The 13,686-nt window shown below is 44.1% G+C and overlaps 1 protein-coding gene across 2 annotated transcripts in view; it reads right to left on the reverse strand.

The window, feature by feature from the left end:
• The window catches only part of CHD7 (chromodomain helicase DNA binding protein 7), a 203,079-nt gene that overhangs the window by 78,907 nt on the left and 110,486 nt on the right, over positions 1–13,686 (reverse strand). For both annotated transcript variants that reach the window (XM_066625985.1, XM_066625986.1), the window contains exon 5: positions 1,935–2,073. In XM_066625985.1, coding sequence (XP_066482082.1) covers positions 1,935–2,073 — 139 coding nt within the window. The remainder of the gene's footprint in view (positions 1–1,934; positions 2,074–13,686) is intronic.

Raw genomic sequence — 13,686 nt, forward strand, 5'->3', positions numbered from 1 at the left:
TGGAATTTAACATTCGATTTTTGAAATGTAGAATAGAGAGTTAGGTACATAAAGTATGCAGAGTGGCAGCTAACTCTAGAATGTGAACTAGTAATATTTGACATAAAAAATTATAAAGTCAATTTTAACATGAGGTAGCCAAATTTGAAAGGGACACACAATTATTCAGGATGATCAACTCAGAAGCTGACTCTGAAGAGTTGCAAAAATATTTGTTATGACCTTCAAACTGGGCAAACAATGGTCAACACTAACCAGGAATGGTCTCTAAAACATGATCTGAAGTGCATTTACAATGAATGTTTTGAAACCCATCCTGGCAACCTGGATGTTAATTTGCAATTCAAAAGTGACATACTTTGGCAAACAGGCACCATGGCAGATAAATGAGCCAATGTAAAGAAGAGCAAAGTGATGTACATTGAGACAAAAGAAATCCCAATTAAAATATAAGAATATTAAATTTGTGTCAAAAGATCTATCCATCCTGTTTCACATAGTGGCTCACCAGCTGCCTTGGGAAGCCCACAAGCAGTAGAGAAAGGCTTAATTCTTTCCCATCATCATTTCCTTGCAACTGGAATTCAGAGACATACTATGGCTGAACTCAGAGGCAGTACACAGCCATTGTGACCAGCAGTCTCTCCACTACTTGCTGTTTCACGTCTGTGATGCAGCAGTGGTAGTGAACGAAAGACTGGTCTTGCTTTGTGCAAGGCCTTTATAAGCCTTGAGCTACTGCAAGACCTTCATTCATTCATATAAGCTACATCTGCTATAAATTCATTTAGGTAAATTTATTCAAATTTGAAATATAAATTAATTTTTTCCTGGTCCCTGACACAGTATCAGAGAGATGATATGGCCCTCCTGCCAAAATGTTTGGACACCCCTGGTGTAGAGAACAGTTATAGTGCAAAGCACCCATAATGCTCTGACCAGCTCTTTCATTGGAGCAAGGAGTACCAAAGACTGAAAAACAAATAAACACAAAGGCCATTTCCTCTTCCTTCTGTAATCCTATTTCCCCAACCAATAGAAGCTAAATCAAACAAGCTGAGTTACACTAAGCTATCTATAAAGTAATCTACAAGAAGATGAGATGCTGATTATGTCTGAATTAATATATACTCAAACCTAATAATAAATTCAAACTTAAGTAAGGTGGTTCCAAAACCAAAATGAACTCTAATTTTATTTTACGATTTTCCAGCAAAAAAGAAGGCAACTCAACCAAAAATGTCGCAAAAACAAGATAACTTGTTTTACACACTAGGTTGTATTCTGAAGTTGGACAGCACACAGGTCCAATATCAGAAGCTTCTTTCAGAAAGGGAAATAAACTAGTGGAGTGGCTCCCAAACAGATGAGTTGCAACCCACCAGGGGAACCAGAAGCAGGGCATTCCCCCTTAAGGGGAGTGGCCCTGCAATGATGGCAGTGATGACACCACCACTATGACTAAGGGGCTTCTTTACATACCTGGGGGGTAGCACTGGCCTTCGGCAGGGTGCGGGAAGCTGGCAGTCCCCTCTGCAGGCCTCTCTGCTGATTCAAACAGCTCTTAACTCCGACTGCGACCTGGCTTTGCAATCGCAACCTGGAAGTGGGTCATGATCATAGATAAGAGCTGTTTGGAGCAGCAGGGAGGCCTGCAAAGGGGGCTGTGAGGGACCTGCGAAAGGGGCGCTGCACCCTGCCAAAGGCCAGTGCTACCCCCAGGTAGGTAAATAAGTTCTTTGGTTGCGACACCTCCGCAATCACTGCGACACTGGCACCCTCCCCCTGCAAAAACTTACAAGGTTCCCAAGTTCCCTGTAGGAATTTGAGAACCACTGAACTAGTTCAATACTCCTCCTACTTTAAGAAGCAGGTTCCAACAACGAAGCTGCACTCTACCCAATAATTAGGCGCAAACTGAACAATGGTATTACCTGAATGCCTGCATCATCTTCCTCCTCAGGGTGGGGTGATCCTGGTGGTGTTTTTTCTAAATCTGAATTTTCAGAACCTTCTTTTCCCTTGTTGACCTTTTTCTTCACAACACTGGATTCAGACTCTGGTTTCTTGTTACTGAAACAAATATTCATCAGAGTTTGAAAAAATGCTTTAGTGCCATATCAGACAGAATGAATTTGCAAACATTTCGTTGCTAGATGTTCAATAATATTTTAAAATACATCATCTGCATAATATTTTTACTACCAACTGGATCATTGCAATATATTTTCCTGCTCATTTCATGAATCTGACTAATGTAAACCATACAAATCTAAAAAGATAACCACACAAGTCAAGCAGTCTGACATATTAGACATCCAAGAATTTAAGGGGGAAGGGGAGGTAGGAAAGCAGATTCACCGCAAGGTTTGAAGGATTAAATTGCACAAAACCCACACAACTATATTAAGACTTTGTATCCTGGTCATTTTCTATCTTTTACAACTCCTACCAATAGTTGTCCTGCATGTGGACACACTGGGCCTTAAAATAGGATGGAGAACTTGCCTAAAAATGGGAAAATTCTGCTCTCTTAAAGGAAGCTCTAGGCATCCCAGAACAACTCGGTTAGAGGGCTGTGTGCACACACAGCTCTCACGCTGTCAGCAGAAGCAGCAAGCAGGCCTCACCAGAGCTCGGGTAGGAACTTGCTTTCAGCATCCCAAATGCATCTTAGATTGCAAAACCACTATTTTGTTCAACTTGGGGATTCTGAACAGCATATGACAAATGCATGAAGCAAAACATCATAAAAAATTCTGAGTCAGCGGAATTTGAATTTTAGGAGTACTCTCCATGTATGCAGCTTTTCCTATTGAAAATTATGAATGATCAGGTCAGTTTCCACTTAACATGTTCATAAAAACAATATATATAGGTATAGATTCTGCTTCTTGGATACTGATACTAAAACTGCATCAGAAAGGGGTAAGCAAACAAACATTCAGTAGTCACCATTCTTGACACAAGTATGATTTATTAGTGAAATTTCACCCAAGAACTCAAAAGTGTAGAAAGAAAACACTTGTTCATCACGTGAAAGCATTTATCAAACTGTATTTCTATCTGTCTCTTATGGATGCTACTGCAGCACATAATGCAGTTCTATTATTTTTATTCAGTAGCGCAAGAAGCTTAACAGCCTTGATGATTTTAAAAAGTCATACGATAAAGAGCATTACGTAGCCAATTTAGTTTCTAAAACGCTCCAAAAACCTGACAGTCCTCAAAAATGCTTGGTGTAATTTGAAAAGATTTATAAAGAAAAACCATTAAAAAAAAAACCGAATCTTACAACAGTCTCCTTTCCAACCATCCTAGTGTATACTACACATGGACAGAAGTGTCCCCTACTATGAGGCTCCATTTCCAGCATTTATTTCCGCTCTAACTGCCACAAATTATACAATGCTACAGCTGAACACTGGGCCCCTTTCCTTTCATCTGCACGCCAAGAGCAATCAGATTACCCTGGTAACCAGTGGTCACATGACCAGCACCTGCTCTTTTGGCTGGATGCCACTGACTAAAGCCATCTGCTTCCCTCAATCAGCTTTCAAACATTCTCAGCACCTGCGCTGCAGCATTTTGTGGTTTCTTTTATCAAATCAGTGCAAAACTGCTTCCCAAACTTTACATATTTCTCAAATTTGTTTAAATCAAAGGTAAGCCTGTCGTAGTTGAACTGCTGCCAGGTAAAGTAAGTTGACAGGCTAGTGCTTCTACTGCTGACCTCTATAAATCAGAGCTAAGAATACAATTTAATTTAATAGCAGTTAGCGCACCCTGGGTGCACTACTGCATATGAGTAACTGGCTTAACATATTGAAGAATAGCACAGGCCAGGTTTGATAAAATGTCAATTTGCTAAAAGGCTAGAAAGTGCTAATGATTCCCTGTCTCTTCTATTGTTCAAGATATACAGAATCTTGAAGAGCTTACAACGCAGGAGGTTCCATACAAACCATAAAGAGCAGTTTTTGTAATCATACAAACACTTTTAAAAAACTTCTTGCACTTCCTAGTTAGTCCTAGCGAGAGTCTGAGCTAAACATTTTCATTTATATCATTTATGACCTATATAATTCAAGTTGATGCAAGGCTTCTCTCACTAAAAAGTTCCACAGTAATTTGTAAAGGGGACTTCCAATATTCAATTTCTTCTTCTTAAAAAAAGGTGCAAAACACAAACTATGTGTATAAAAAACTGTAATCCCATAATATAGGTTATTTCCACTCTAACTTTCAGATGAACAGTCAAGGAGTAATATACAACTAATGCAAAGAAGCCATTCAACAGATTCACTACACTTTCTAACAAGATGGAAAAAATGAAAACACAGAAAGCAACAATAAACTCCATCTCAATGGCAGAAGGAACTACAAACACTGTTCTTTGAGTTTGGAAACACACAAATTAGATTTCACCTGGCGGTTTGGAACATCTACCACCTATATCAGCCAACAATTACACATAGCTCTCTAATTTCAAAGGCGACCTCAATGTGTTCATAGCCAAATTCACCTGCTGGTACTGCATACACAAGAATGTATGACTATATCTCTGCATACATATATACATACACACCCACCCACCCACCCTTTCCACCCACCTCAAGAGTCCAATTCAAAATTTGTACATTTAGGACAAGTGGAGACTGCTTTCCTGTTGCATTTCAAAAACAAAGGTAACACATGAGGAAAGCTACAGGTATTTTTAGCATTTCTTTCCTTAGATTTTTAAAAATACATGCATAAAAATCACACATTTCACATTTTGTTTACAAAATAGAGATACAGAGTTGAACATTCCACTTTTACTCAAGCTATGGGAAGTCTGGCATGTTTGCCTAAAAGAATCAACAAACAAAATGGCACAGTGGCAAAATAAGGTTAGAGATAGACAACAAGGAGAGATAAAAGCAGGCCAAAACAAAAATAGCAGCAACAAGAGAAAACACTTTGAAGAAATACAACAGCAACCATTGCCAAAATGCAGTTCAAAACACAAACCAAAAAACAAGGTCAAATCACTCAATACAGAAGCATGAAAACAAGTATTTATCATTACAAGAGAATTTTTTAAAATTTAGATTTCTGTTTCACAAGACTTCCAAAAGCTGGACAGTCTGCATCACTATCTTCATAATTTAAATATCAAAACAAAGATTTTAAATAAATACTATGGGTGCAATCCTAACCCCTTATGTCAGTGCTTTCCAGCACTGGCACAGTGGTGACAATGGGACATGTGCTGCATCCTGCAGTTGGGTGTCACTCATGGAGGCTTGTTCCCATTGTAAGGGAATGTTTGTTCCCTTACCTTGGAACTGCATTTCCCTTATGTCAGTGCTAGAAAGCACAGACGTAAGGGGTTAGGGATTGCGTCCTATGGAACTTGAATATCCTAAGCTAGCATACGGGTAATAATTAGGACCAAACTAGAAGGTACACTTATAGTGTGTCCGGGGTCTTCAGGCCTGACTTTTCAAATATAAGTAGCAGTCATGTGGAATACCAGTCCAGACTGAGACTTATGGCCAACTTGCAAACATTCCAGTGCTGATGCAACCGTGCCAATGGAGAGTGTGCTGCATCCTGTGGTGAGAGTGCAGAAATGGAGGCCTCCTCAAGGAAAGGGAATGCTTGCTCCCTAACCTCAGGGCTGCATAAGAACTGGAATGGATAGGATTGGGCCCTTAGTGGGGGGGGGGGGAGAAGAAAAAAACAGAACAAAACTGTAACCTTCTTTATCATAGATAGGCTGCTGTAATTTTGACCTCATGACCCCCAGTCCAGACTGGCCTCTCTGTGGTTAGTATTTGACCCTACTGGCACCAGCAAAAAAAATTTTGCCTTTATAAACAGCAGTGATTGGAGAAGCAGGAATCCAAAGCAGGGTTGTGATGGGTGGGAAAGATAAACTTCTCTCCTAAGTCTCGGTCTGATTGGGGTCCCACACAGCTATGTGTATACCTTTGCAAAACAGGCATATAGGCCCTAATCACACAATAGAAATGCCACTAGGAGCACAATCCTAACTTGTGCTGGAACAGGCAGGCAGATTTGCTTGCTCTGAATCCAGTGCAAGATAGGTGCAGGCTGGGGTACAACTCAGAGTAAGGGGAATACTTACTCTGGGGATTTTATTCCCTTTACCCCATGTCACTCGCCAGCCAGCCCTAAGGGGCTACTTGGATCTGCGCTTGCAATTTTGCGCAAATCAGAGCAGACTGTGTAAAGTTGGTCAGGCTGGGGTCGGGAGTTAGACTGTGCTGCTGCAGCTGGTCCCACCCCCTCCCAAGTCAACTTCGCCTTCTGGGCCACCCTCTCCTACCCAAAATGCTCCCTCCCCACCTTCAACATGCCCTACCACCAAATCTACCAGCCCCCTTAGCTGGCCTATCCAGGGTGGCACCAACTTACTTTCTCCAGGAGAAAGTACAGCACTGCTAGACCAGCGCACATCCTCATGCTGGCCTAGCATGCTCCAAGTAGCTGCAAAGTGCTTTATGGCATGTTTGTGACACTTTTGAGCCAATGCAAGGGACTTGCAAAAGCTCAGGGGTAAGTTTGGATTGCGTTTTTAGTTTGGTCCTAAAAATCCAATACATCTCTCGTAGGTATACTGGGCTCAAGTCATTACAGGCACTCGCCTACCTATAACATTCAACTTACAAACACTTTCAGCTCTAGCCTCTGGTTTGTAGCAGACATTGCTGAATACAGAAGCTGCTCAGGAGTATTCCCACTGGCTCAGTAGTGAAACTGACAACACTAACAGTGTCCTAAATAAAACTGACAAAGTTGGAGTGAAAGTGACAGCTCCAGCAACAGAGAGGGTCACTACTGTACTTAGGAGCAAAATAACTTCTGAACAGACACCCCTGGAACATAAGGTAGAAAAAGAAGCTTTTGCATAATCAAAAACAGCACTTGTGCTCAGAAGCCAAAAGAGACATGAGCAATGGTGGAATGCTTCCAGCAAGTCACTCTTCCCATGAGACAATCCATTCTGCATTATCAAGAGGAGAGTATTGTGTAAAGTACATCATAGCAACCTGGTACCAAAATTACAGTGGCCTACCTGTGATAAAGAAGGTTACAGGTCTTTTTTCCCAAAAGAGTTTATGGGAAACTCTTTTGGGAGTTTCTACCTACATCCTACCTACATCCACAAGCTATAATTCCAAGAACAAATGCAGAACGACCCCCAGGTTATATATCCAAGCAATATGGGAAACAGAACTTCATCACTTTGTGTGCCCCCCATTCCTCTTATGACATAAGAACAGCCCCACTGGATCAGGCATATTACAGGGTCTGACAACTGCAATCATTTTAGCCTTACTGCATTCAGCTATCAATCAGGACCAGGGTTACATGGAAAAGGGACCCTGATATCAACAGCATATTCATAGTACTGAATAAGGTACTTAAAGTGAAAATTACAGTATACACAAACTATAGCACTGGTACATTTCACACTTTCACTAAACCACAGTGAAGTCACCTCTTTATGTGGTTCCAAGGGTAGGAGTGGATACTATGACCTTATGGGTGTGCTGATTTCATAAGTAATTCCAATGCAACCAGCACTTTCTCAGTGAGTGTGGATCTGGTGGAGAAGACCCTCAGTGTTGCTATACTTATTTTCTCTCACATTTTCTCATACAAATTTTACAGCTGTGCAAGATAGTATCATGGAAAAGTAGCTTCTGTACAACTCAGTGACCCCTGCTTGCACAGAAGCAAGGAAAATTCTGTGTCAAAGGAAAAAAAAATCACCCATTACTAGAGGTGCTTGTTTCCAGTGATAGGATTACAGCCCAAGTCTTCCTGAACACAGTGGGCTTACTTCTGAGTAAAATAAACACCATTTTCAAATACCTCTATCCATTACATATTCAGAATTATAAACTTTATTTTGCACAAATGTTTTGTATTCACAGTCACTGATACAGGTTAGAATTCCACCTCCATCCAAAAATATGACTTGAACTGAGGCTGGAATCACCATTATTCAGCCATATGCTGTGAATAGAAAAAGTTCAAAACAGTGACTAAACCACCATCATCCTTCTAGCTTGTTTCCTTCATAACTCCATGTCTTCCTTGCTTCCCAGATTTTTTTCTTTTCCCAGTCTCCAAAAGTTGTCCCAATCCCAGATCTGCCCACTTTCTCATCCAATAGGTAAATAACAAAGGAGTTGGAGCATGTGCACCTCAAGACTACTGAAAAGCTTGATCACTGTTCTCTCCACAAGCTTCACTTTTCTTTCACTCCCTCTTTAGAGGAGAACTCTAGGAAGCTGTGAAGTAAAAATTTATTTGAATAAAGTACCCAGTCCTGGACCATTATCAACAATTAAGAAATACGCCACTAGAATTCTCACACTTTCAGTCCTTCCAAACTATAAGCAGTGGGAAGGAAACAAACTTTAATTAGCTTTTCTGCAGAAATGACAATATTCTTCTATTCTTCTCTTCCTCTTTCTTGCAATGGTTTGCAGGGTTGCATATTCTTGGCCTGCAGGGGAGTGGTCTATCTACTTCTTGTAATTACTGCCCTTGTTTTTAATTACTGCTTGGATTGCTGTCAGGAGAGTCTCGACCCAGTTGAGAAAGGCTGTGGCTTCCCTGTGAAGGACCGTGGATGGCAGGCCTCCCTGTTTGTTGATGCATGCCTTGGCCATATTGTTGTCCATCTTGGTCAGCACTTGGCATCCCTGTATCTGGGGGGGGGAACCTCAGGAGTGCCAGCTGGATGGCTCTGAGTTCTAAGAGATTGATGTGGCTGTACTCCTCTCTCCTCCTTGGTGTGGGCTCCCTAGCCCAGCAGACTGGACTCTTGTGATCAAGGTCCAGGACTGGTTCCTCAATAGGGACCCTGTTGCCAGCCCCTGCAGGTTTCTCCACCAGTCCAGGTCTTTCCTTACTGCTGGTGGAAGCAACACTGTGATTTGTGTACTGCTCTTGATCTTCTTCCAGAATGGAAGAAGAAATCCTTACAGACCTCTGGAGTGGAAGTGGGACCATGGGATGACATCCTAGCAGGAGATCATCATATCCAACAGTATAGTCAGGGTCATCACATCTTGGGGTTGCTTAGCCAGTACCTGATTCAGAATTGTCCACATCATGTTCTGTCTATCTTGCAACAGGGAAATTGCAGTCTTGTCTGTGTCTAGGAAGAGACCCAGGTGCTCCAGCTGCTGGGATGGGAGAAGGCAGCTCTTGTTGACTATGAATCCAGCTTCCTGAAGGCTCGCCGCTGTGGTCTGCACATCCCTGACCGCTTGCTGCCTGGATGGGGAGCGGATCAGCACATCGTCCAAATAGTGGTATATGAACACTCTCTGTAGACGTAGCTGTGCTACAAGTGCCATGAGGATCTTGGTTACGACTATGGGTGTCACCATTAACCCATATGGCAATGCCTGGAATTGAAAATGGCAGGAGCCATAATAGAATCATAGGAAGCACCTGTGCTTGGGCAGAACGGGAATGTGTAGGTACACTTCCAACAATTGATTCCAGGTAGTCGCCTGTCTCCAGGGCTGCGATCATCAACACCAAGGTCTCCATCTTAAATTGGCATCTCAGTAGGAATCTGTTCAGCCACTTGAGGTCAAGTATTGTCCTCATGTTCCCGTTTTTCGTCGGAACAAGAAAGAAGATGGAGTAGACGCCCTTGCCCTGCTATGAGGCTAGCACTGGTTCTATGGCTTTGATATCCAGCAAGACATCAGATGGTAGCCTGCTGGATGGCAACCTGCATGCACTAATGCTTCTGATGGTCCCTGAATGTTGGCACATTCCAGAAGCGGTTCCTGGGTTTGGCCCTGAACACTAGTGGCATACCCCTTGCATAATGTCTCCAGGACACAGGCATCCAAGATGATCCAGTGCTACTGGAGGGTGAAAAACTGGAGATGGCCACCTACTGGGAGTTCCCCCTGGCCACGTCCTGACATAAAGATGGGTGAGTGAATTGTTGGACTTGCTTGAGGGACTCACCCCCCAAAGAGGATCTGCCCTTGGGGAAGTATCTGGACTTGTTCCATCTATGCTTCCAAGTGGGGGTGTCCTTAGGACAAAAAGGGGTCTGATGGGCACAAAAAGTTTTGTTGCTCTCCTTGTGGGCCATGGACAGCACTTTACACTTATCCTTGCTCTTCACCAGGAGGGGATCCAGGGTTTGCCTGAAGAGCTTGGAACCAGTGAAGGGGACCACCAGTAGTCTGGCCTGGGAGCCCTGATCTACATCCCAGGGTTGTAGCCAAATATTCCTTCTGGTCACCACATTTGCCACAAGGGCTTTCACGCTGAACTGCATGGCATCCAGGGAGAAGTCAGTAGTGAACACCACGGCTAGGGAAATCTTCTTAAGAATGTTGTGTGTGGCCATAGACAGCTTGGGGTCTGAATGCCACTAGATCCTTGACCCATGCTATAAGGGCTCAAGCCATCAGGGAACTGGCTGCCGAGACCTGCAGGGCCAGAGAGGAGACCTTGAAATCCCTTTTGAGGGCATCTTTCATTCTCCTGTCACATGGGGCCTTGGGACCACCCTCTCCCTCAGAGGGGAGAACTGCTAAGGAGCTAGATAGTCAGCCACGACCTTTGTCAGTAGAACAGTGTAGTTTAGTAATTAGTGTTGGATTAGGGCTTGGTATACTTGGGTTTAAATCTTTACTCAACGAAAAAGTTATTTGAGCCATTCATCTCTCAACCGAACCTACAACAGGAGGCATTTGTGAGGATAAAAAGTGGGTTCAGCAAGGTATACCACTTGAAGCTCCCTGGATGAAGTGTACAACAAAATGACAATCAGGAAAAAATGCAGATGTTCTCTCAACAAAGAAACTCAAAAACTAGCTGGAAGAATCTGGAACTCAGGGGCAGGGAAGACTAAAAGATGAGACACAGAAGCTATAATGATATTTCCAAGGATCTGGCTTGCATCAGATAAAATTTTTAGATGGAGATAGCCAAACACACAGAGAACAATGTTTATGCATACAAAGAAAATGTAAGATCAAAGTATATTCACCTTTATAGAACATTCCAAACTAACAGCAGTATTAGGAGTGAACTATAAAAACGTATCTGTTCAATTAACTGTTCCATATATTATTAGAAGTATGGACAAGGCGGTGTTGTAAACGGTATTCTTGAAATGTTCCCATCTGTTGGATGCATTTGCGTCAGCTGGGCCTGGAAGAGATTCCTCAAGCGCTCGTGCAAATTCCTCCACTTTTCTCTGATCCCGGGACTTGCTGGTATCAATGTGAGGTCTTCCTTCCTTCTTCGTGTGATACAGTTGCTTTGTTTGCAGTTTCACTCTGCTGCACACCAGGGAGTGGTCAGTGTCGCAGGCAGCACCCTGACAACTGCGTGTGATCTTGATGCTGGGAAGGTTGGAGCGTCTGGTGAGGATCAGGTCGAGCTGGTGCCAGTGCTTTGATCTTGGGTGTCTCCAAGAGACTCTATGTTGGGGTTTTGTGTTGAAGAACGTGTTGCTGACACAGAGACCGTGAAGGCAGCAAAACTCTAGCAGGCGTTGGCCATTTTCGTTCATCTTCCCAGTGCCGAACTGACCTAAGCAAGTGGGCCATGAACTGTTATCAGCACCAACTCTAGCGTTGAAATCGCCGAGGATGAACAATGGCTCTTTTACAGGGATCTTCTTGATAGTGGTGGCCAGGTCATCATAGAATTTGTCTTTGGCTTCTGCTGGAGATGACAGAGTTGGTGCATAAGCACTGATGAGAGTGACAGGTCCTGCTGATGACTGGAGCTGCAGGGACAAAATTCTTTCACTTCCCACAGTAGGTGGAATGATGGATTTCAGCAGGGTATTTCTGACCGCAAAGCTAACGCCATGTTCCCTGGTTTCATTTGGTGGTTTTCCCTGCCAGAAAAATGAGAAATTTCTCTCCTTGACAGATCCGGAATCTGGAAGCCTCGTCTCTTGAATGGCAACGATGTCCATCTGCAGTCTGCTCAGCTCCATGTCGATGACAGCTGTTTTGCGTGCGCTGTCTATTTCTTGCAGGTCATTAGAGAAAACAGGTGTCATTGTCTTAACATTCCAGGTGCCCAGCTTTAGGGCAGGAGTTTTCTGTTGCATGGTGCAGAGTTGTCGATCCGCTTGTCGGTTTTCACCCTAAACCCCACGCACCCCATGAGGTTAACGGACCGTGGCGAGGCAATACCTTACTGGCTGGGGACTGCCCAGCTTAAGGTGGGCGGTAGCTGCCCAATGAGATGCAATGATCTCTCCCACCGTCGGAAGCAGCCCCTGGCGTCACGCTCTACGCCAATCGAGCGAAGACTTATAACCGGTAACTGCTGCTTCCCGTGTTGTGCCGACGCCGTATGGCGAAGCTGGAGTGACCTCTCCAGTGCGCGAAGCCTGGGTAAAGAAGGTATGGAGGATAGGCTGTTACCCATGCAGCAAATCCCCCCTCTCCACGTCGCTGGAATGATCCAATGGAAAGGCAGAAGCCAATATGGTTGGTTCCACCGCCTTGTCCATACTCGGCAAGAAGACCAACAAGGCGGCAGACTGGTTTGAAGCCCACTCTGAGGAGTTGACACCAGTCATTGAGGAAAAGAGGAGAGCTCAAGCAGCATACAAGGCCTGTCCCAGTGAGCGCAACCTGCAGGTCCTCTGAGCTGCTCGCAGCAAAGTCCAGCAGACTGCCAGGAGATGTGCTAACAACTACTGGTTCCAGCTCTGTTCCGAGATACAGATAGCAGCTGACACGGGCAACATCAAGGGGAAGTATGATGGTATCAAGCAGGCCCTAGGTCCAACACAGAAGAAAATTGCCCCTCTGAAGTCTGCCGCAGGCGAGGTCATCCAGGATCAGGCGCAGCAGATGGAACGCTGGGTGCAGCACTACTCTGAGCTATATTCCAGAGAAAATGTAGTCACCGAAGAAGCGCTGAACAACATTGAGTGCCTGCCTGTGCTGGAGGAGCTTGACAGTGAACCAACCCTAGAAGACCTTCATGTGGCCCTGGACTCCCTTGCCTTTGGCAAGGCACCTGGAAAAGACAGCATCCCTGCTGAAGTCCTAAAGTGCTGCAAAGAGATCATCGTCACTGAGCTGCATGAAATCCTCTGTCTTTGCTGGAGAGAAGGTGGAGTACCTCAAGACATGAGGGATGCAAACATCATCACGCTGTACAAGAACAAAGGTGACAGGGGTGACTGCAACAACTACCGTGGCATCTCTCTCCTTAGCGTTGTAGGAAAACTGTTTGCCCGAGTTGCACTAAAGAGGCTCCAGGTACTTGCAGAGAGCGTCTATCCAGAATCGCAGTGTGGATTCTGAGCCAACAGGTCCACCACTGATATGGTATTCTCCCTTAGACAACTGCAGGAGAAATGCAGGGAGCAAAGACAGCCACTCTTTATAGCCTTCATAGATCTCACGAAGGCTTTTGACCTGGTCAGCAGAGATGGCCTCTTCAAGATTCTCCCCAAGATTGGATGTCCACCCAGGCTCCTCAGCATCATCAGATCTTTCCACAAGGACACAAGTCCATGAAGGGCACTGTTGTCTTCGATGGCTCCACATCAGACCCCTTTGACATCCGAAGCGGAGTGAAGCAGGGCTGTGTTCTTGCACCAACCTTGTTTGGGATTTTCTTCGCTGTCCTGCTGAAGCA

Source organism: Tiliqua scincoides, chromosome 4, assembly GCF_035046505.1.
Source record: "Tiliqua scincoides isolate rTilSci1 chromosome 4, rTilSci1.hap2, whole genome shotgun sequence".
Taxonomy (NCBI): Eukaryota; Metazoa; Chordata; class Lepidosauria; order Squamata; family Scincidae; genus Tiliqua; species Tiliqua scincoides.